Source organism: Vanessa tameamea, chromosome 26 (genome assembly GCF_037043105.1).
Source record: "Vanessa tameamea isolate UH-Manoa-2023 chromosome 26, ilVanTame1 primary haplotype, whole genome shotgun sequence".
NCBI lineage: Eukaryota > Metazoa > Arthropoda > Insecta > Lepidoptera > Nymphalidae > Vanessa > Vanessa tameamea.
In genome coordinates this window covers 7,214,204-7,240,167 of record NC_087334.1, presented here as the reverse complement: position 1 = coordinate 7,240,167, position 25,964 = coordinate 7,214,204, and the positions used below count along the sequence as shown (strand labels likewise).

The 25,964-nt window shown below is 34.9% G+C and overlaps 1 protein-coding gene across 7 annotated transcripts in view; it reads left to right on the top strand.

Moving 5' to 3' along the window:
• The window catches only part of LOC113392848 (uncharacterized), a 102,479-nt gene that overhangs the window by 64,188 nt on the left and 12,327 nt on the right, over nucleotides 1–25,964 (top strand). For 6 of the 7 annotated variants that reach the window (XM_064219231.1, XM_064219226.1, XM_064219225.1 and 3 more), the window contains 4 exons: nucleotides 8,865–8,985; nucleotides 13,346–13,476; nucleotides 20,405–20,497; nucleotides 22,715–22,865. In XM_064219231.1, the coding sequence (XP_064075301.1) occupies nucleotides 8,865–8,985; nucleotides 13,346–13,476; nucleotides 20,405–20,497; nucleotides 22,715–22,865 (496 nt within the window). The remainder of the gene's footprint in view (nucleotides 1–8,864; nucleotides 8,986–13,345; nucleotides 13,477–20,404; nucleotides 20,498–22,714; nucleotides 22,866–25,964) is intronic. The other variant, XM_064219228.1, reaches the window with a different exon arrangement.

Here is a 25,964-nt window from a genome sequence, read left to right as displayed (position 1 = left end):
CCATTTTCCTCATACTCTAATAATCCGTAAAAATAGCTCTGACACGACCTATAGAGTTCAGACCCAGGACCCAGTCATTCACAAGCTTTTCAAAGCACAGAAGACTACTCTCTTCCAAATGTCAGACCGTTACTGAGAACATTTCTGACTTGCTTGATTACTGTCAAAATTTTGGAAATTACGAGAAAAGATTCCATATTTTAAATATAGTTTGAGATTAATCGTGGCAAAGAAATATAGATCGATGTCCGTCCTGTCTCAGGCGTCCAATAAGACCTTCGCTTTGAAACATTTTTCTCTCTTCCGCTATCTAGAGATGGGCGGGAACAAACCCTCTAGCCATAACGACCTGCGCTCACGAAAATATACGAAGATGCCTTTTATCTCGGAGAATAAATTTTAATTAAATCTCACTGAATAATTTGAACGAGTTCCTTGTTATATAAAACAAAAAGTATTTACAACGCTTTCAAGTAAAGAAATCTTGTTTTCACTTTTTTGAATAAGTAAAATAAAAATGTGACACTTTCTCTTCTAACGGTTGTTTATCAAAAAAAAAACAAAAATAGAAGTAGTAAAATTTCATCAGTGCTTTAAACTGATACGAGTGATACTTTTTCATCTCGCTAAAAATTTCACATTTACGCGTTTTCCACGTATCTCTGTATCTGTAAGCGAATATGTGGAAGTCACTGCTGTCGAGTAAGCTGAAACACCCATTAATAAGACAGCACCCACTCCGTCTCTTCGAAGGGCGCCACGTCTTAGCTTACGCATACTATCGTATCAAAGATTGGCTCGCCCTCCTCAAAATTGGGCCTCCGGTACCTAATTCCTGAGATACAGAAAATCTGGGATAACGGGGAGAAGGTGCGCATAGCAACAACCCTGATCTTCTTTGGCGGAGCAAGTAAGCAAAGGCACTCTCAATCGTCAAAAAGGCCTCAAATGTGGTTGGATCTCCTCCACTTGAGTCCACTGTGACTGGCCTACTGATAGGGATACCAGGTGCAAATCAGGGCTTGATGGGTGAAAGTCCTGATTCGAAACACCTACTCCAACCCTGGCGGAAGCACTGCGAATAAAATTTATTTTTTTGACTTCACCCTAGTACATTGAGTTAAATTAAATAACAGCTTGATTTTAATTAGGTTATAACTTGTTTTGAGCAACGTTAACGCTGACACATTATTTTGGAGAAAAGTCTTGATTACCTGGTGGTCTAATGGCTTGCTTATCAGTCCGAAGACATCAAGGTTCTGGGTAGAAACTTCGGGACCAAATAAAGAGCACCAACAAAGAGAACTTACACCAGAAGTTGCGGAGAAGGTAATATTAAATAAGTTACTGCACTTCGCAGTTTCACTCGCTTTAAATTTAGACTTTTGAGGTGCCAAGCATGAATTGCGTGATGTATATTATAATTGGCAATTATAACTAATTTAATGCCAGGCTTCTTCTTCTGTGGTTTAATTCTCGCTTGCAATAACTATGTTTAAAATACATTTGAATTGTTTTGGAACATGTCAACACTGAGTATAATTAGGTTTAATTTAACGAATTTATTTTATTTCTATGTTAGGGTTACTTGTCGGTGTTTATGCAAGCCCGTCTTGGTAAGTACCTCATTCAGCAAAAATTTTACCGACAAACAGTAGCACTTGATATTGTGTTCCGGTTTCGTTGATTAACCAGTGTAATCACCGACAAGAAGGACATTACACCTTAGTTCCCAAGGTTGTTGGTGCATTGGCGATGTAAGGAATGATCAATATTTCTTACAGCGTCAATATCTATGCGATTATAAAAACTTACCCATACGAGAAAAAGACAAGAGCAATACTTAAAAGAACAAATTCAAATTCTAACTGAAAAGAAAACTACAAAATTATTAATCTTCAAGAAAACTTTCCCTTGATTTCCTAATACTGTTAGAGATAAACTAATTATCTCGAATCAGTGATTACAATCCGATTCGGAAAATTAGTATTCATTGTTCGAATCAAACTTAAATTAGTTGAGTTTAAAGAGGTATAAAGGTTATTTTAGGTACAGGGCTTTTGCAAAAATTTGATTATAATTGGAAATAACTTCGAAAATTTAGACGTACGAGACGTGGAGTCGATCTCTCCAATATTCCAAATTGTTTAATCGCTTTCATCTTAACGCATTGTCTTATATCTTTCTTTTCTATTATCTGTAACATTTTCAAGGCTAAACCACTGAAACAATTTTGATAAAATTTGGTTTGGAAGCAAGAATTTTGGAATTAGGTGCTATAAAAAAGTTCTTAAAAGAATTTTCGTCCCAAACTAAATTTTGAGCAGGCAAAGCTGCGAGTTCAGCTAGTATCTTATAAAAACAGTAATGTAACTTGTCTCCTGGAAGTTTTTAAAACTGTCAGGTTTTCTCACTCATGCCGAGTCCACAGGAAACGTACGAGAAAAGATACGATAATATTAAAACTAATTAAAACAGTCCGTCTCTTTTTTACTCGCGACAAGAGTCATTATTCGCCAGAGAATTAGTAATCAGCGGGGAAATGTTGCTAGCATTCTCGCCACCCTTCCAGCAATCTTTTATTTTAATAGTCCCCACATACACACGCAAACACACGTATATAAACATATAAAACAAAATACGTTACATTCTTAGTTTTTATTTTATCTTGTCAATTAATATTTTATAAGTTAAATAATATCTTTATATTCGGCATAAATTTTTTTTTAATATATGTCTAGTTTTAATATAATATTTCGCTGGAAATAACGCTTTACGCCTTTCCCCCAGATGATGTGGGGTTATGTGGGGGGCTCGCCGCCGCTGAAGGACCGGAATACCCACTAAAAAAACCAGCGGTACCCACTCCGTCATTTACTGGAGACGTCAAATATATGTCTACTGGTCTAACATGTGCAAATAAATTAATTAAAAGACGACACCCCGATAGCTAAATAAAATGTACGCAGTCAAGGATATTATATTTTTATACGAGTCATTATTTCATCATTATCTTTCGTATAGTTAAAATTTAACGATGAATATAAGTTTCGATAAATATTTTGATTCTACCATCTTAGTGCAATAGCTCTGCTCAAAATTTGGTTAATGAGACGAATACTATAAATTGTTATCAAAACATATCAGAATTATTTCAATGAAAAAGTACCGATTTATTTTTTAACTCAGTAAACCGATACTTTAAACAAACACGCGTAACCCAGTTACGATGTTTCCACATCCCTTTTACCGTTTTATTAAACGCTTAAAGATTTATTTATTCGTTTACAAATGGCAATTTCACGAAAGCGGGTTATCAGTGCAGTGTGCCAGAACGCGCGCGTCATATTAATCAACTAGCTGTACGTACCAACAGGGTGACAACATTTGTGTTCGTTTTGTTTTTTATTTTTTTTTAATTCGTAATAGAACTTGATTGTATATTATCAATAAACACAATCAAAGACAGACAGAAAGATGAGGACTAAACTTGGATGTAGAGTATTAATTATAATTAATTCCTTAATTAAAATTAATAAAAACCAAAATGTAAGCTAAAATATATCTTATATATTTTTTTTATTTCAACTTCTAACAAAACGGTATAACTATTAAATCAAATTAGACCTTGACATTTTTATATATATCATATATATTAGTGAATTATATTATTAATTACGGGTAAATTAAACAGGAATAAATAAAAAATATTATGTACATTGAAACACTTCCAACCCGAGTGTACACAAAGAAGGTCTATTAAAAAAGTTTCTATATGACGAGCGCTATAAAATCAAAAAAGCATTCTTGCGAACGGTGCACAACCACGCTGAATATTTTACGCGCCACATTAGCGTTCACGACCATGTGTTTTACATCAACAATTGATTTTATTAGGTTTTTACTGCTTTATAAACAAATTAACTCAAAAGATAAGGAAGCGTGATACATGGAGCTTCAACTATATCTGCAAGACTCTTCAGTCAATTTGTGTTTAACTCTTCAAATGTTGGCAACCAACCTAATACCATAAGTTGGTTACAAATATTCGAAGAAACAAAGGCTATTTTGATGCTCGTATTTTTTAAATGTTTTAATTATTATATTACTATAATAATTAAAACTTTTTTGAAAAAAGTTTTCGCACGCAGCTTCACTTGCATTTTAGGGAGAGCGGTCGTTGGTTGTAGATATAAAATCCTAGCCTATAATTTTCCTAGATATTCAAGCTTGCTTCATACCTATTTTTATCAAATTTATTAGTGGTTTAAATGTAACAGCCCGACATAGTTATTTTCGCAATTATGAAATTTTCGTAATATATGATAAATTATGTCGTAATATGTCGCATATCACTTTTTGACCTTTCATAGCGTGATCTGTTGAAATTTCTAACATTTCTCTTTACAAATGTATTCATCATTACATTACATTAGCAGCCTGTAAATTTCCCACTGCTGGGCTAAGGCCTCCTCTCTTTTTGAGGAGAAGGTTTGGAGCATATTCCACCACGCTGCTCCAATGCGGGTTGGTGGAATACAGATGTGGCAGAAATTAGACACATGTGTATTCCACCTTACGATGTTTTCCTTCACCGCCGAGCACGAGATGAATTATAAACACAAATTAAACACATGAAAATTCAGTGGTGCCTGGGTTTGAACCCGAAATCATCGATTAAGATGCACGCAATCTAACCACTGAGCCATCTCGGCTCTTATTAATTATTATTATGTTTCAAACCCGTGCTCTTTGTAAATCATTGCTCATTTTTGCAACCAAAGTATTAACGAATGTTAATAAAGACAAAATTAGAAAAAATCTTTGTCTTACGATTTTTTTAAGCAATAAATTTTAACTCGTGAACGAAATAAATGATGTGCAATGTTTTTATTTTCTCCGTTTGATGAATACTGAGACTAATTTTAGAGTAAACTAATTAACAGAGTTACAGTGCAAATGAATGTAAGTCATCGATGGCCTCATTTCACTCAACTAAGTGATTCAAATTACCGGTACCGGCCTCGTGTTTCTAGATATAATGCCTCAGATCCCGAGGGTTTAAAGTCCAAGTCGGGATAAAAAAATATTTTAGGTTTTTCTACCAATATGTGAGACGACTAAAACGTCATCATATCCTAGAGCTAGAAGACAAGCTGTAGCTCTGAGCAACAGATGAGTAATGCCTCCAATGGGAAGGCACTCCAGCATCATAGAACAGATTTGCTCATAGCTTTAGGGCTGATTGCAGATATAAGCAGAAAAAATATGGTTTTTCTGTTTTTGTAGTCTGAAAGTAATGGTCCAACGGTCTAACTCTTTCCAGTCCATGGGAGGGAGGGAATAGAGAAATGCCCCTGGGCGGGTGCTCCCCAGTACCAGCTCCTTCCATTTGCCCATATCCAACGCAGAGTGGCTCGAGTTATGGACGATCAAGCCCGATCTGCTTGAATGTTCCGAAGAAAATGTTCCGATTTTTTGATTAATCCCTGCTGAATTTCACCTTCGGACATCTCGTCAAAATTCCAAGTATCACCCGCACCACCTAGATGTCCAAAAATCCACAACTGCGCGATTTTTAAGACATTTTCTGCCTCGCACAATCAATCTGTGGCACCAGCTTTCGCCGGCGGTTTTTCCGAACCGAAACGACTTGGGAACCTTCAAGAAAAGAGCGTACATACGTCATTCCTTAAAGGCCGGTGTTGCAGATGTCCATGGGCGGTGGTAATCGCTTTCCATCAGGTGAGCCTCACGCTCGTTTGCCACCTATAACGTAAAAAATAAAAAATAGAGAGTGAACCTGTGTTTGCGGACACACTTTTGAACTGTCGTGGGTAATCTCTCTTAAGATTGGCCGTCGTAACCGAAATCGGTCAGTACGACATAATCAATTATTATTTTTTTATTTGGTAATTTTATCACCAAACAGTAATTTTGTAATCACATTTTATATAAAGGATTGCCTTAACCGGAAATTTCGCTTTTATCAGCCCTGTCTAGCATAATATTCACGTGTCCGGTATTTTGGACGTTCATTACAATAAAATTAAATACTGACGCGTCTCAAGGAAATAATAAACCAAATGATTGGTTATAAATCGTAAACTGTGTGAAGTGCCTTTTCCTAACCTTCGCCAACTATGAGATCTAAGGTGTAAATGATATCCTCTGAGTCTATAATAACACTGGCTTAACCTATTTAACTAAAACACAGTTATATAGTTTCTAAATCAATAATTTTCAAATAAACAACTAGATATAAATTTAAAGTCAGTGTCTTATTGATTATGATATTTCTGAAAAACAGAAATACTTATCGTTGTGTTCCAGTTTTGAGGGTGAGTGAACTAGTGTAACTACAGGCACAAGGGTCATAACATCTTGTTGCCAAGGTTGATGGCGCATTAGTTATAAATTGAAATTTAAAACACTCTATTTATGACACACTGCTACAGAAAACATATTTAACTACTATGTTATAACAATAAGATGTTTGCACAGAAGTGTAGCGACACAGAAAGTAACGTCACTCAGCTTATGTTTAATAGAGGAGAATTATTTGATGAGAGGATGAATTAATATTTCTTTATTCCATCAGGTCGCCCATTTGCCTGTCCGCCGAAAGGCTTCCTTCATGCCTTGATAAAATAATATCATGTCATACGATGTTGAGTCTCATTTGTTTTACTTACTTTTCTGTTGTTAAAATAAATGTGCTCATTTTTCATAATCATATCTAAATTTTTATAATGTTTGTGCATTAATCATTGTTTTATCGATTAATTTAAGATTCTGCGGTTATTTTCAACTTGGCCTATTAAAGAATTTCAAGCTAATGTTAAAAATACATTGATAAATAAGACATATTATTCAATACAAAATTATTAAAAATAAAAAGCGTGAACTTTGTGTTTGTTGAATTATAGGATTTGATGATTCTCTATATAATTCTCTATTCTGATGAAAAAGAATAACTGCTGACCGACCATTCTCAGTAGAATCTACTTTCTGAACCGGCGGTAGCCTTAGATTTATTTCCACGTTGTAACAACAATTCACAAGTGTTTTTATGAGCCCACTTGAATAAGGATTATTTGCATCATTTATTCTCTTGAACGTATGTTTAATGAAAATCTGATTTTGACTTCTGATATTGGCCATGTTTTTTTAAAATTAAATATATAAATCCACTAAATAAAAATTTGAGATCAGTTGGTTGCGCTTTTGTATTTGATAAAATGCAATTCAAGCAACTTATCACGTTTGTCTGAAACCATTTCGATTATAAAGTTTTACTTCTCTGACGCCAGTTCATACAACGAACTAACTCAAAAGTTCAATTTGTAAAATTTGTTTACTAGACTCGAGGAAAACATCTCTATGTCTTCTCAATAAATCGATAAAGTTTTTGCCATCTCTACTTTAAGTTTGATTTTAAAACTATATTAATTCTCAATGAAAAAACATCTGTCATGTAATAATCAATATATCCTAATACATAATATAATATTTATATAACTATTAGTGAGTAAATATTTGTATGTAAGTTTAAGGCTGAACCACCTAAACAGATTACGGTTTAATAATCTCTCTCAGATTGGGTTGCCTGAAAAAGGCTGGTTGACTTTTGTACAACACATTTTTTTTTTAAATATAATAGTCCTAGCATTTCTGTATATTATATTTGTGGTATTCAATAAAGTATATTACCATTAACTTATTTAGTTTACGTTTAATTGTTACTTGTGAAACGATTCTTCAAAAGAGTTCCTAACATTCAACTTGAATAAAGTTTTGCTAAACTACAATAGAGCAGAATCCCTGTCCTAAACACAATAGTCCATTGTCTAGAAGACGGATTTTAAAAAGCTGCTTGACTCACTTTTTGTATTATTTGTAACGAAAAACGTACAAACAAAAATAATACATAGAGTTTAGATTTTATAGCGTTTGTATTTGTAGAGCGTATATTAATTATTATTATTATCTTTATACTACAGTATGTGACACTTTGTCTATTAAAAAATATTATATTTTTAATTTGGTAACATGAACATTGACAGATACTCGTTATGGCGGGAAAATTGATTCTCATTAACATTACATTAACATTAACAGCCTGTAAATTTCCCACTGCTGGGCTAAGGCCTCCTTTCCCTTTGAGGAGAAGGTTTGGAGCATATTCCACCACGCTGCTACAATGCGGATTGGTAGAATACACATGAGGCAGAATTTCGTTGATATTAGGCACATGTGTATTCCACCTCACGATGTTTTCCTTCACCGCCGAGCACGAGATGAATTATAAACACAAATTAAGCACATGAAAATTCAGTGGTGCCTGCCTGGGTTTGAAACCGAAATCATCGGTTAAGATGCACGCGTTCTAACCACTGGGCCATCTCGGCTCTCACCAAAATATATGTCACATTAAAAAGTATAATTGATACATTTAGAGACACGTGCTTGCACTGTAGCTGCAACGCAGTTTACTAGTCTTTGCCCGTATTGTCCAAAATTCTATATATAAATATTTTATTCATCGACAAAATTACGAAATTCTCGCGAAGTATTAGATCACAAAAGAAGCCCATTTATAAATGTTCGCTATGTAAGTAATTAACTCGACGGGCTCGTAAGTTTGAACAAATCGGACTATAAGAATGATTACGTTTTTGTATCTGTACATCTGTCTTCTATAAATGGTATCTCAATAGCATCCTGGAGTCTGGAAATAGAAAGAGCACTCCCCTGCCACGGAAACCCCCCCATCAATATGAGAGACCACTTTTGTCTGCACATATAATTGTTACTAAATGTAAATGAAGTTTTAAAATAAAAAAATATTTTTATTGTTTCAGCTGCACTCGGAATACCGCAGCACTTACAGATGGCACGAGTACAAGGAACAGCAGCAGCAGCAACAGGGGGTGGTCAAGCAACCAGCTCCCACCCCGCCTACAGTACTGCCCATCACCCGGGGTATGACCAACATTAAAATCATTATTAACATATTTATCATACCTATAAGATGTACTTGCTTTCTTTAAGCCCTCCTTACTAATATCACCAGTGTATTTGAAGATTAGTGGATGTTTCCATGCATTCCAGCATAAAATACATTCGGATTTTGCAAAATGTTGCTTCCAGTGGGCTTGCAACTTCAATTTTATTAAAGTGACCCGTTCCGTTTACTATTCCTCTTAGCTCTCCTTGGGAATTATATCAGGATTTGACAAACTTGAAGCTCTGAAAATGTATCTATTGTTTATAATATACTTGGAATTTGTGCAAGCCGAGGTAGGTAGCACCCACTCATCAGATATTCTACCATCGAACAGCAAAACTTAGTATTGTTTTATTTCGGTGTGAAGTGTGAGTGAGCCAGTGGCACGAGAGACATAAAATCTTAGTTCCCAAGGTTGGAGGCGCATTTGCGGTGTAAGAACTGGTTAATGTTTTAACATTGCCAATGTCTATTGAGTGGTGCTGATCATTTACCATCAGGAAAAAAAATGACATAAATAGACAACGACTACAAAAACATTAAAAGAAAAAAAGGTTAATTGTATTCACGAATTTGTTTAAAAAAATATATAAAATTTTCATAATAAAATATAAACTAAAACATATAATATCATTTGATCAAACATATTATAATAACATCTTCCCCGTCTTCCATCTAAGGTTATCTCGGCTATCGATAGCATAGACTATATAAATATTAGATATAAATTAAAGAGATGGCAGACGGTCTACAGACTGTGCTCACAAAGTTATTATCTTCGTTATCAAAGTTGACATTTCTCAAGGATTTCGCTCGTCTACCCTGCAAATATATGTCTAGTTTAACGACAAATATCGGCTTGTTTATTGAATCGTATATTAAATTATATCGTGCAAAAGACGTCATCGAATCTCGATTGAGACGTGCTGACGTCACAGGTATCGCGATGCTCTATAAATCTTCAAATCGAATATAAATAATTATATAGGATCAGAAAATTGTATGCTCTGATTTTAGCCAATTTATTAGTGCGTAATTGGTCCCCAGAATTGCGTGTATGTCATTTTTATTTCGTTATACGAACGGAGTTTATACACATGGATATATCTAGAGTCGAGTCGAGATGGCCCAGTGGTTAGAACGCGTGCATCTTAACCGACGATTTCGGGTTCAAACCCAGGCAGGCACCACTGAATTTACATGTGCTTAATTTGTTTATAATTAATCTCGTGCTCGGCGGTGAAGGAAAACATCGTGAGGAAACCTGCATGTGTCTAATTTCAACGAAATTCTGCCACATGTGTATTCCATCAACCCGCATTGGAGCAGCGTGGTGGAATATGCTCCATACCTTCTCCTCAACGGGAGAGGAGGCCTTAGCCCAGCAGTGGGAAATTTACAGGCTGATTATGTTATGTATGTATGTATATATCTATCCCAGACTACTTTAACGTGAAATGTCATTACGTTCGACTTAGTGGGTGAGTCTCGAATAATGATGTTGAATGATACGACAGACGCCCAATTACTCTTTTATTTACAGTTTTCGTATGTATATAATATTCTGAGATATTTCGCTTTTATATAAGAAAAAGACAAAAGCTCATGGGACGACAGGATGGCAAATTATGGTAAATAAGTCTATACATATATGTACATTATATCCTGCGCCTGTTAATACACTTGTTCATTCGCGGTTCGAATCAGAACACAAGAGTACAATTAATTACTATTTGACACCGTACCGCTGGTTTCTCTATTGTTATTTGTCGGGGTTACCTCCACAAGTAAAAATAATAGAAAGGCGATTTTTTAATACAGTGTAGATTACATTATATAACAAACACACGTAAATAATACTGATTAAAAATAACTAAAATTGAGAAACAGCAGCATTACAATTTATAATGCTCTTAAGTAAGACGTCACTTCAATTAAGTCTAATTATTTAGTCAATAAATTTTCCATACAAGGAATATAGTAATTTGCTTTAGAATCAACTGAAATTAATTATTATTTAGTTTAATATAATATTTAAAAAAAAATATTTTATTTACCATAGCATACATTGCATATTTAAGGTTGGGACTAGGGTGAGCATAATACATACTCGTTTCAGAGGGACCCATTTTTCAATAAGATAGTGTGCTATATAAATCCACCTTTTATAATAAAGAAAAGATTGAAATCAATGATTAATTCAATTTGAACATGGGCAATGCCGAGTAACAAGTTAAAAAAATGTATTTTTTATTGTTATATTTGTATCAGTTTGTCCTTGACTTTGGTGTATCGAGATTTAATTTGTGATGTTTTGTTTGCCTGCAATTTTTTTTTACCTAACATCACGATTTAAGATTGAGAATTATTATTATTTTGTTTCAATGTTTAAAATCATTATCCAATATTAGCGTTACGAAGCGTTACAATTTCTCATCATGATAATCAAAGTTCTACCACTTGTTCGCAAATAAACTCCTCGGACCTGAGAAGAACCGGAGAAAGAAACTCAGCGGGGTTTTATTTCGCTATTTGAAACAGCCTCGAGGCGATCATCTCATTCCCAACGTGTACTTCAACTAAGAAGTCATTTTGAATTTGATTACTTATTTTTTTTTATCGATATGTGGTATTCATAAGCAAAATAAATGTCTGTCTGCAAATATATCATAGATTCCAGGCGGACATTCGGAAAATGTCATTGAAAAGATATGTTTTGTCTTTTTGGGATTCTGGATTCCATGTCTGGTCTGGATGGTATTCGGCCCGTCTATTTAATATCGGATCATCTCTACTATGGATTGCCATTTTCAGTCCAAAAACTACGTATATTTTACATTAAGAATGAATCCCTTTCATTGCACATTAAACAGCTTTCATCAAATACAAAACGCCTACCTGCCTACATCTTCACTTACGAGTTCTAAGTGTAGGCGTTTTAGAACTAGACTATGCTGTAATGTAATCGTTCATGAGATGATATATTTCTCTCTTATGCAGTTATTCTCGTAAACTATGCCTCATTTACAGAGATTCAATTAAGGTTACCAGGACGCTGTATATTAGAACTATTATCTTGCAGAAATAGCAACATTTCATTCATTATACCGTATAACATATAACGTCTACTAACGTTACGCCTTCATAAACAATGAATATATGTTTCCATTGAGATTGTTTCTCGTCGGTTTCGTGGCTAGCTAATAGCAGATCTCGAGGTTCAAACTCCGGATCGGGTAAATAAAAAGTTACTGGATTTTCGATTACGAAATTCTCAGTGGAAGGCTGAAATTAGGAAGTTGGCCGACGGCAGTAACAGTCGAGTGCCTAAGAAAGCACGTTAAGCCCTGAACTGTTTCCGCTCGTGCTGATTTCCCATTCCGTCGGATTATGAGAGTGAGAAGAAAGATAGTGCTCTTGAGTTTGCGCACACACTTGAGCAGTCTTATATGTCAGGTAGCTATTGTCCATAGGTATTAGCAAGCGTGACCGAAGTCAGATAGAAGGATATCATCTTTTACCAGCCGCATATAAGAATAACTTACGTACTTTTTTACTTGGATCTTCTTGATAAAATATGCACAACAAATGAACGGATACTTATTATTTTGACTATTAAGTGTTACCATATATGGATATGAATAAAGGACTATTACTTGGTGGTAGGGCTTTGAGCAAGCCCGTCTGTGCAGGTACCACCTAGACATCAGATATTTTTACATATTACATTAACAGCCTGTAAATTTCCCACCGCTGGGCTAAGGCCTTCTCTCCCTTTTGAGGAGAAGGTTTGGAGCATATTCCAACACGCTGCTCCAATGCGGGTTGGTGGAATACACATGTGGCAGAATTTCGTTGAAATTAGACACAATGGACATGCAGATTTCCTCACGGTGTTTTCCTTTACCGCCGAGCACGAGATTAATTATAAACACAAATTAAGCACATGAAAATTCAGTGGTGCTTGCCTGGGTTTGAACCCGAAATCATCGGTTAAGATGCACGCGTTCTAACCACTGGGCCATCTCGGCTCATCAGATATACCACCGCCAAACAGCAGTACTCAGTATTGTTGTGTTCCGGTTTGAAGGATGAATGAGCCAGTGTAACTACTGACACAAGGGACATAACATCTTAGTTTCCAAGGTCAGTGGCGCATTGGCGATGTAAGGAATGGTTAATATTTCTTACAGTGGCATTGTCTGTGGGTGGTGGTGACCACTTACCAGCAGGTGGCCCATTGGCTCGTTCGCCAACCTATATAAAATAAGGAAGTCGAGGGTTGCATTTGAAAGCTTACTTACTTTTACTTACTAACGTGATAACTTATTTCAGGAGCAATAGAGCCAGCACTGCCTCGCCGCAAGAAGTACCCTGGCGTCGCTTACAAGACGAATGAACTCTTCGACCCCGCACCCGTCGATGACATCCGCCCCCAACAGGCTTCTGCCTTCGACCGCGCCCGGGTAAGACGAATAGACCAGACAATATGCAGCTTTAATCTCTTTCATAAGATGTAGTAGGCAGCTCGTTACGCTAAGGACTGACATACATAAACAAATTTCCATACATTCATTAAAAAAATCAGTTCAACCGATGTTTGTCTTAATAATAGATACTTATTCTAATGAACAAGGAGACATTTTCTTGTAATGTCTAGTTAAAAATCTTTTAAATCAATATACATAAAAACTATACCAGTAAAGCATGTTTCAAAGATATTTTTAGTGTATAATTTATATATATCAAAGCGAAATACCACTCATTGAATTATCACGAAATCTCAGAAACTACACCTACAAACTTCAAATTTGACATTATATAGGTTCCTTATACGAACGGATTTTGACGAAACTCGACCCCTAAGGAGGTAAAACACGGGTTTGAAGTTTATATATTTCGCGCGGATAAAGTCACAGGTTCAGCTAGTTATATTATATAAGTAATTGCGCTTTGAAATTTCACCCGCTTGAAAATTGGACCAGATCTGTCCAAAGCATGGCCCGTATATTATGTCTGGTTGGCCCGTGACATGTTTTTACTACCGTGGAACTGTTTGTAGTACATAGAGAATGATAATTAAGGATGCACATTTATTGGCCGCATGACGTACACTGACGATGTAATTATTAAATACGAGCAGAGTTTTACCGTTTTTAAAGAATCAGGGGATTGTATAGTATCAGTATATTTTACTGATTCAGGAAAATATCTGGGTTGGAAAATCTTGGTTTAGAATATTTACGTGACAAAAGTTCATTTCATGTTTTGTAATATCATAATATGTGAATCGAGAAAATGTGAACATATATTTATGATTAAAAACTCTTGATAATAATAATAATAGACTTTATTTCAGACAGTATTTCAATATCCAACACTTTCACTTATAAATGAACATATATTACCTTTTCTTATATTTTCACCTGACTTAATGCTATGACAACCCGGTCTGTATGCCCCTTAATGGAAAAGGCCTCCTCCAACTTCCTCCATTCCTCTCTATCGTTAGCAAATGGGCCTCATCTTACATCTTAAATATCGTCCACCCATCTTCTCAGTGGGTACCTCTTTTAAACCAGACACCAGTAAACCAGTTCACTATTGATTTTGACCATTTTTCCTCTCTTCTAATTGTATGTCCAGTCCATTTGTATTTTAACTTTCTAATGAAAAAAAGTCAGATACACTTGTGGCGCATCGTATCGCTTAACCTTTAAGAAACTTCCTTGGAAAAACTAGCCTTTATACCGAGTAATTTGCATTCATCGTTCAAGTACCTTGAAGCAGACTCAAAGGAAATGCACGAAGACTTTTGATACCAACTTTATTCAATCATTGTTACAGTGCTCTCTCTGTAAAAATAATTCATATTTATATATTGTACAGTCAGAACTATTTTCCGGACAAAACTATTATTAACTGACAATTTTTTTCTTAAATCGTATGAATTAAAACAATAAAAAGAAATAACTTTAAACAATATTATATAAAACGGTTTATTAAAGTAAGAGGAAAGGAAAGGTCACCTGGGGGGCTTAATGCTACGATTTCTACCATATCACTCCACGGTTAGCCGCGTAAAAGAACTTCGTTCCAAAAAAACTTTTGACATTATTTTTTGGGTAGCACTAAGTCCTTAAATATATACAAATATGACTTAAAAATGGTTACTGTATAAATCTTGATCGCCTGGAATGGTGGTAAGAATACTAGCAGAATTTTCCCGTTGAATCGCAATTCTGATCATCTGGGCAAAAAACGAGCCAGCCTTCCTGTTACCAGTGGAGGCAATAAGGCGAGGTGTTATACTTTTAATGAAGGTAAACACCGCTGTCTGTCCCTATGTATGCTTAGATATTTAAAATAACACAACGGATTTTGATGCCGTTTTTTTTAATCAAATAAAAATATACCTTATTCGGAATGTAGATTCTACTAAGAAGAACCCGCAAGAAACTCAGTGGTTACTCTTTTTCAACATCTAAAAATACAGTCATGCGAGTTAAATACAACTACATATTTATGTTTGTAAGAATAGACTAATAAATAGATTGTTTCAAGAGGAAGGTTTATGTGTATAGTACATGCACAATATAGTAGAGAAACACTGATAATTTTAGAGCTTACATTTTATTTCAGCTCATATTGCAAACTCTGGCTGAACTCTACAAGATAGATCAAAACGAAGTACTACAGTATTGTACACCTTAAAAAGACCTATAAAAAAGTCCCCGATGGTATACGTCATCTCTTAGGGATAGCCTACAATAATCATTATTATCCTTTACTTTCTAAGAGAAATAATGGCTTATTTTCGAAGCGATTTTAAGTAACACAGCATGAATCCTTATCCAATTATGTACCTTAAATACAATATCGATCAATATGGCCCTTTACAGCATGTAATTTAAATGAATATTTTCGAAGATATTATAGATTTGAAACGCAATTACACAGAGCTTTATGTTGTCTAATGACTGAAAAACTGTGAATGTTGTGAGACATTGTAGTATATTTTGTATCAGCATTACACCCGTGCGAAGCCGGGGCGGGTTGCTAGTAATATATATAATATTGAGCTTTTTTGGGTTTGTTAAAGAAAATAAGAGCTTAGGTTTATTTCCTCGTGAATATCATTCCTGTGCTTGTTACATAATTATGTTTAATAATGACGGTGGTCTCAGGGCCGGATCTACCATATGGCTTTTTGGGCTTCAGCCCAGGGCCCCGTGGATTCAAGGGGGCCCCAGCTAAGTCAAGTCAAGGTCAAAAATAGACGATAATGCGAAATAATCCATAACTTTATTAAATTAAGCAGATCGTATGGTTTGCAGTCCTGCGAGTCCTGCAATTAATGAAACCCATTCAATTAATTTAATTCAAGTCTACGTTCAGATATGTGTTAGGTGGGCCCCAAAGTAGTAGCCCAGGGCCCCCTAATCTTACGGTCCGGCCCTAGGTGGTCTGTTTGTGATGACGATTTGTCGTTGTGTCAGTTTCATTTCCAAGATGACACACTTTCAGTGATTAACTTAACGATTATCAATTATTTTATTAGGTTTAATTTCGATGAATAAACGAAACATTTTCAAATAAAATATTTAACAAGAAAATACAACCGACACCTTACAGTAATGTAAGCCATATTGTCAATTAATCTTGTTTTACCAAGAAAGCGTTATGAGTATAATGAAACAGAAGTTGTCATGATATAAATGGCATTGCTTTGGCAATTTCAGTCTTATTACTCTTCAAATAAGCGTGATAATGGTGGCATTTTAACAAATAATAACGCTCACATTAGCATCATACCGATCTTATACCTGGTATCAGTTCTCGTTATAAGACTCACTCAAGTGTCTAGCGGCAGTGCACCTAAACGACATCCGCCCTTAACAAGCTGCCTTCGAACCGAACGATTCTAAATATCGTCTGGCAAGAAATAAAGGAAGCGTTTTATTTTATTTTTACGTAGCTTCAGAAGCGTTTCATATTTAAACTGAAACGTTACAAATAGCAACCATATATTTTTGAATCTGGTCGAACCAACGGCTAGGTAATCCCGAGATCTTTCATCTTCCCTACTACAAGTTATTAATCGAGATTGTCTGGTTGTCTCCGGGAAATATGACCAACGCAACTAAGGATTCATCGATAACACAAAATGAATAAACTAGTAGATGATAAAAAAGCGTGGAGTTAATACTTGTTGACTTCCAGGCAGGATATGTTATATACATATATGATTGTATTTAACTAACATGACTGTATTTTTAAATGTTGATTAAGAGTAAATACTGAGATTCTTGCCGGTTCATCTCGGTAGAATCTACATTCCGAACCGGTGGTAGCTTCACTTAATATAGTTTGTGAAATGACTTGTAAAAGCCTACTTGAATAAAGTATATTTTGATTTTAATTTTGAAAAATTATTGGATCTTCTTGCAAAATTATATGATTTTAATTTAAAACAAAAGAAACTTTATATTGTTTTCAAACTTTTTAATAAATTAATATTTAATCTGTATATGGTACGAGTAATCCTTCTGTATTCAGAACGTGATGTAAGTGATATTACTCAGATTACAACAAACGCTTGATTTGCAGTATCGAGTTCAATTATATAAGAGTTGATAAACGAATTCAATACTATAATATTATGTTATGTATGTCTATGATTGTAACGACCTCTTTAGTCTGGATGCTGGAGCATCATTGTCTTCAGGTTCTAAGGTTATGAACTCAAATACTGGATGACCAATAAAAACTCATTGAGTTATTCTGTTAAGAAATTCACAGTGTCCCAGAGGCGGACAAATAGATCATCTGATATTAAATGGTCACCACTGACCGTAGACATTCGTATGTGGCATCAAACTTTGGGAACAAAGATGTTATGCCTTGGGCAAGTAGATATTGGCTCTGTTATATGATATAGAACGTAAAAGTCTATATAGATTCCGATTTCCTTGTGGATTATTTTGGTTAAAGTCCTATAATTTAAACCGATAGTGACTTTACATTAATGTATCTTGTCAGCAATTAATGTGTCTTTACTTGGTGGTAGGAGTTTGTGCAAGCCCGTCTGGGTAGGTACCACCAACTCATCAGATATTCTACCGCCAAACAGCAGTACTCAGTGTTGTTGTGTTCCGGTTTGAAGGGTGAGTGAGCCAGTGTAACTACAGGCACAAGGGACATAACATCTTAGTTCCCTTGGTGGCGCATTGATGATGTAAGGAGTGGTTAATATTTCTTAAAGCGCCACTTACCATCAGGTGACCTATTAGCTCGTCCGCCTACCGATATCAAAAGTCCAAGGATTCAGATTGTGAAGCTACCTAGCAATAAAATGCATGCACATTAAAATAACATATCTTGATATGACAATTATAACTAATATAAAATAACATCGAGACAGGGAGAAATAATGATAACATTAGAATATTATTGATAAGCGCTGCCTTCGTTTGAATATTTAACAAAATTCTTCTCGAAAATTAAATTGCCTAAGGGAATTTCCACGACACTGTTCGCAGCTCAGTCTTGACCTACAGAGTTATTATTTGTCAGTTGATAGATTTTTTTTTATTTTTTAATCGGATCGTCGCGTTGGTCGAGTTTCAGATTATCGACCAGAAAAAAATATACGCAAAACTTAAGTTTGCGGCGCGCTATAATTGGTAAATTTTGTGTTGGAATAATATATATTACATAGCATGTATAAAGACGTTCTACACGTTTGATGATAAACTCTTTTATCGATATGTTTAACGGGAAAGAAGAAAACGTAGGAAACCAAATTATTAAGAACCGAATCAATGGTAGGTGAACTTTCAAATTATATGATTCAAATTGTAGAGCGTAAGAAATACAAATAAAAGTATATAATCAAAATTTTCGTATCAACCAAGAAAGCCGAATTATTACAAAACAACAAAAATTATACCTTTAACTTAGAAGACAGAAAAAAATCTCGGTCGACATTTTGAACTTTAGCTTTTCTAAGCCAAATTTATTATTTAAAAATCCTCATATATCACCATCAATATTTGTTTACAAGCGTATTGAAATATAATTACTGCATCGCGTAATTGGACAATTATTGCAAATTCGAGAACTCAGTACGTAAGTTAAGTGTCATAAAAATAAATGGTTAGTTGTGAAATGAAAGAAAACGATAAGCGAAATTGACTACAATAATTATACAATCCAAAGCATACAAGCATCAAAATTGCATAGCACTGAGGTCGATTACAACATTTTACAATTGAGAACATCGAGTGCCAAATTTATTTCTTAATATTTAAAGAACAATGACGTATTGATTCCAGCTGCAATTAATATCGCTATGACAATACTTCTTGAGATCAAAGCTTTTGTTGAAAATTCAAATAATAAATTGTGTGGTTAGATAACTAGAGCCGAGATGGCCCAGTGGTTAGAACGCGTGCATCTTAACCGATGATTTCGGGTTCAAACCCAGGCAGGCACCACTGAATTTTCATGTGCTTAATTTGTGTTTATAATTCATCTCGTGCTCGGCGGTGAAGGAAAACATCGTGAGGAAACCTGCATGTGTCTAATTTCAACGAAATTCTGCCACATGTGTATTCCACCAACTCGCATTGGAGCAGCGTGGTGGAATATGCTCCATACCTTCTCCTCAACGGGAGAGGAGGCCTTAGCCCAGCAGTGGGAAATTTACAGGCTGATTATGTATGTTTATGTTTATGTAGATAACTTAAGGTGTCGTGGTCGTGGTAGATAAGTTAAGGTGTCGTGGTCGTGGTAGATAAGTTAAGGTGTCGTGGTTTTCATTTAACAATATATTTGTCGCCCGCGACTTAACTTGTATTTTTGAGTTCGTTTAATGCTAGGCAAAAAAAGGCTATGACCTTACATAAAATTCAACCTTTGCTTCATATTATTACATGACAGACAGACAGAGTTTCTTTCGCATGTATAATATTAGTAGATTTAAAAATAAATAAAAAAAAAATTCTCTAAGAAAAATATGCCTTATACAATTTTTTGTCTATTCGTATATGACGAATAAGTTCTTAAAGGCTGATTCTGAACAAACGAACTTAAAAACTCTAATATTACGTAGTTATTTTTTACTTACTTTGGTAAATAACAACTAAACTTCAACTTCAATACTTAAAGATATTGAGCACAATGTAAATGACATGAAATATTTTAATATAATATAAAAATTCTCAATAAATGTACAAGGCACAAACAAAAATATTCATTCTAGAAAACGGTATCTTGATCATTATTCACGAAACATCAATAAAGCCAGCTCTAAAATTTCATATTTCGTATATTTGCTAGTACGATTTAGTTCAGCTAGTTTCCACATTAATGTATAATTAAACATTCTAGAGCGCTCAGAGAAATGATTCAGAGCGCGCCGGGAGACGCAGCAAGTCTGAAGGACCTCGTCAGCCTCGCTGGACAGACACCGTTGAACCTAAGGTAATTATTTTTATGAGTGATCGATCTGGTAGTACTCCATCATCAACCCTGAATCATCCATAATTGCTAACAATATTTTGCCTTATAATAAATCTTCTTGTAATTTAAATTAGGTAATTATTATAATATATACAAATGTATTTTTAGACCGACAGCCCAATACACGTTGTTTCGTAGATGTTTAATTACACTAATCTATCTCTTTTTGTTAATATTGATTTCACATTAGAAAGAAGAAGACGGAGCATCGTTTAACTAATCCCCAACAAGTATAGGCAAAGCCGTAAGCAGTGATTTCTGAAAAATAACACATGCCCTTACGTATAGACATTGGCATTGTAAGAAACCGACTAAAATGTCCCTTGTGCCTGTAGTTTATACTGGCTCACGTATCTTTCAAAACGGAATACAGCACCAAGCGAGAACAATTTAAAACATACTGTATTGAAAAATGTGTTATTATAGAAGTGTTTTGTATATTTAAGGATTTAAGGAAGATAGACGCTCAAAAATAATTGTGTCTATGTACTGGGACTTTGAAAAATCAGATTATTGGTGGTGGAGATTTGATTTCATTAATGCGTTGCCAAACACCAGTCTTTAGCTGCCCCTTAAGTCTGTAATAACAGCTACATAGTCACCATTCAAATCGGACCACCATATGCAATATTGCTGTTTGGCGGTAATAACTGGCGCCCTAGACGAGCCTACACAAAACCTCACTACAATTTAATAATAATAATGTTTATTTCGATTTACAAAACCAGATCTTACACAATTAAAAAATGATATTTGTATATAACGTTCATATCATCATTGATTTATACTACTATTTTGGAAGATAAGGTTATTAAATTTTACAATATTGTGTTTTCGTTAAGAAACAAATGTATAAATAAAAGCTAAATAATAAACAAAGGAATGAAAATAAAAAAATATATTATTATTTAAGGTATGAAACAAAAACTATTTCTTTTTTTATTTAAACTGAATAAATTATGCCTTTGTTCGTGTGTATGTTGAGTTGTTCATGATTGTGTTTTGTTTTTGTTTTTTTAATAAATTAACAAGAAATGTATATGGTTACTAGCTCCAAATATATACGAGGAGCCTTTATCGTTTGGCCAGAAATTATTTACAGGCTGTTACTATCTGTCATTGCAATGGATTATAAATTTCACAATCAATCAATTTTATCCGTAGTCAGTGAACACATCAATGTTACACAGATAACATATATTTTCCGAGTAGAAACAATCCTATTACACTAGACTACCGGCTGTATGAGTATCACATCTGCCTGTACGGCTTCCGATTGGGCGATGTCCCTTTAATTTTACAATTGGACTGGATAAGCTTAGCGTAATTAACTCCAAATTTAGTAATGGGTTTACCGACTGTCTGTTTAGGCTAGGCAGATTTGTGGGGCAAATTTATGAAGCATTTTTTTTGTATAATTTATCGCAATTAAGAAGCCCTTTTGTACATACTCGGAGTCATAGAGAATTAATGAATATATTTTTTTTTCGACGAAGTCATCAATGGTTTTGCCAAGAGTCGTGCAAGACAATACTGTAAACTGTATTGTAACTTCCAGCTTTACACTGATATTTTAACTGAGCAGTAAAACCTAAATTGACATAAATTTTATTATGAAAGTAACATAAATTAGTCGTACATTATTGAGCTTTCTTAGTTCAAAAATGTACTCAAATATATTTTGTGCATCTCTTAAGTAAATTGCTGAATTACGAAAATAAACAAAGCTCCTCAGACACGACGTCACTCTAGTTTACGCAAAGATTCCCGTGACGCCCCCTTAAGGCTTTTCTCAATTCAGTATGTTTTAAATTGTTAAGAGGGTACCGCTGAACTTTTGGTGGCAGTTCCGGTATACTAGAGCGCACTAGGTGTCCTGGGCAGTGATAGTCCCACATCCCCCGCTCCACTTCATGTCGGAGAATGCGCCACTCGTTCTTCAAGCGAGATCAAATAAAAAAGGCCCTCACAAATATCAGCCATAAATTCAACAACCGCTACTAAAAAAATACGTAAATGATTCTATTCATATTCTCTAAGGTCTTAGTTTAGCTGTGTGTTTAACTGTTCCTATATTAATATAAATTGTTATGATAAAAAAACCATTACTTTCAGATATAATTAACTCGAATAAAACAGTCTAATCATAATAATTAACGAATACCCTTACTTACATAGGCCACCACAGCGCTGGGCGAGGTGCTGGCGGTGAAGGAGCCTGAAGCTGCCAGCACTGAGTACCGCAACCAGTACGCCTGGCCCAAGGATACCGACGTACCAAGGAAGAGTATTTCCATGGGGGCGCTCAAGAAAGCTGCTGTAGCTGAAGGTTGGTTGAACCCTCATGTTGAACACTCCTGAAAACATATAAACATCATCAAAACTAGATTTATTATTGAAATGGTGATAAATTGAAGTCAAGAAATGAATTATGATAAGTACGAGAACTATTTGTAGTCAACGAGTCTTTACCCAAGACAAGTTTGGCTACTAGTTGGAGAATCTGATAATTGGCCGTACAATTTATTGGCAATAAATGACTGACTGAAGCCGGTTATTGTATTCCAAAAACGATTCGTTTTCTTTACTGTCGAATTGACGTTTACATACCTAGTATCTTCGTATACATATTAGTCGTATCCGTTGCGTCTGAAATTCGCGTCATAGACTCTACAATTCGTAAACAAAACTAATTGTTAAAAAGAATTCAAAATAAGGTCAAATACCTTTTAAGGGGTCATCCATACGAATAAACAATGGAATATTTGTCATTGTTATAATTTTTAATAGACAATGCACTGTCAAGAATGAGACCAAACATCTCGTTTGCAAGCAATTATTGTAGCTCAGTCAGTTAATAATCTGCACAACTCTTTCTCATTAGTATTATAGTGGTACTGAGTTTTTATTAGATCCCTGTTCCATTTTTTTGTGGTACTGGTAGGCGGACGAGCAAATGGGCCACCTGATAAGTGGTCACCACCGCCCATATACAATGGTGCTGTAAGAAATATTAACCATTCCTTACACCACGGTAGAATATCTGAAGAGTGGGTGGTACCCGAGCAAATTTCATATAGAACATTCCTTTTTTGTAAAATTATTAAATGACTAGTTTTCAACTGTGACTTGGCCCGCGCGTGGTGCAGTTGGCTCGCAGGTGTTATTGATAGATTTTATTTAGATTCGTTCAGTTGTTCTGACGACATTAATTAACACAGGCAATCATCCAAAATTTCGCATTTATAATATTAGTAAGAACTAAAATAATATGGTGGAAAAAACTGCTATTTGAATATTTATTTTCATATTATTATTCTACAGAAAAATCCGTAATGTCGCAATATTCTTTTACCGATAATGAAATAGGAACGGTTTCAATTTAAATCGATTATTTTGTAAAGATTATTAGCACTCTAAACCTAGACAAAAATATGTCTAGGTTTTTTGTGTTGAATTAATTTTAATGATAAAAAATGAACTTAAGATGTCAGGCGTATGTGTATATTTTATTCCAACAGGAAAGCGGGCTTCCCTTGTTGGAAAATGTATGCTCATGGGTGCAGACTTTGAACGTAATAGCTTTTTACAGCACATTGTCAACTGTGATTTTAAATAATAAGAGTAGAGTTACTGTTAATGTTCTGGGACAAGGTTAAAAATATAAATTCACTCTTCAAGATGAAATATTATTTCATTAGAATGAACATAGTCGCTTCCCACTGTCTATACGTTTATATCTTTTAAACCACGCAATGGATTTTAATGCGGCTTTCATTAATAACCTCAGTTATTCAAGAGTAAACCGAGATTTTTAACATTCCTTGTCCAAAAAACAAACAGGAATTTTTATTTTTACGTTTGATCAAACAAGATTTTTTTTATACACCCCTTATTGTACCCGTGGGAAGCCTTTACAAAATCCTGTGTACACATTTGTCCCGCAATATATTCTATAAAATATATAACATTCGTCGAAACAGTTCTGAAGGCTTTGATGGATTTGTATTTGCGAATTCCGAATATAATCCGAATCAATCCGCTCTAAAGTTGGATCGGATAGATTTAATAAACTTACTTTAATATCGACAGTGTAGTCACAGTTTCTTATCTAAGTTTTATTTGGTATTTAGATGAGAGAATTATAGAATTAAATTAAACCACTCTTTCCTTCCAACCGGTACACAATGATACTGAGTGCTGATGTTTGGCGGTGAATATCTGATGGGTGGGTAGTACCTACCCAGATGGGCTTGCACGAAACCCTACCACCAAATGATGAAAGTCTTGGGTCCGACCATAATCCGATATCAACTTCGTTTATTATTATTATATGTCGAGCAAATTCGATGTCAAAGGATTCTTTTTTGCTCCTCTTGTGGTTGATTGACGATTAAATGCAACAACGAGATCACAACGCTAAGTGGATACACAATTATTTCACGTTCACTTAAAAAAAACAATCAAAAACTTTTAATAACATATGTTGTAAATAATATAATACTCGTAATATCCAAAAATCTAATCTGCAACTAAAAAGGCAATCAACAACCTTATCAAAAGTCATAACACGTCTGTGAGATCTCAGAGTCTTCCGAGCCGTATCTGAAGCAATTTTCAGACAGGTACACAATCTCGCTTAGTTATTCGAACAGTATGCAAAGATCCATCCGTCAAACTTCACTAATTGTAAGTTCAGAACTGATTTGAATATCTCCGCAACTTTGAATTCGGATTAATTTACGATTCTGACTGTTCACTTTGTTATTTAGCTTATTTACTGCAAAGATACTTCTTCAGAGAAGTGAAAAGAAATTTCTAGAAACAATTTATACTAATATTATAAATACGAAAATAACTCTGTCTGTTCTTCTGTTGGTTGCTCTTTCACGGCCAAACCACTGAACTAAATTCGATGAAATTCGGTTATAAAGCAAGCTTGAATTCCAAGGAAACACTTTTAAGCTACTTTTTATGCCTAACACCTGACTACCAGCTCCAAAAACGCGAGCGAAGCCGCGGCGACCGATAAAAATACAAATATACTTGGTGAACCCACTCATAACTTATTAAACAGAATTACAACTTCTTAGTTCCCAAGATCGGTCGCTCTTAGCGATGTAATGGTTAATATTTTATTTTTATTATATATATATAGTGCCATAGCTATCGTAAGGCCAGGTGGTGCATCAGGGCCCCGGAGCTCAGGGGGGGCACTAACCTAAGCTTTGAAAAGATCGGGTCAGCCAACTCGCCAGCTCTAGAAGCTAGAAAACCTCGACCCTGCTCACAAGATTTTATTTCCTATCTGTAATTTTGAAGGGCAATATAGAGGGGGCGGAAAAAAGGGGTGAGGGCCCGATTCTTATTCTATGCACCAGGGCTCTTGTCCACCTAGCTTAGCCACTGTATATATATATTATTTTGC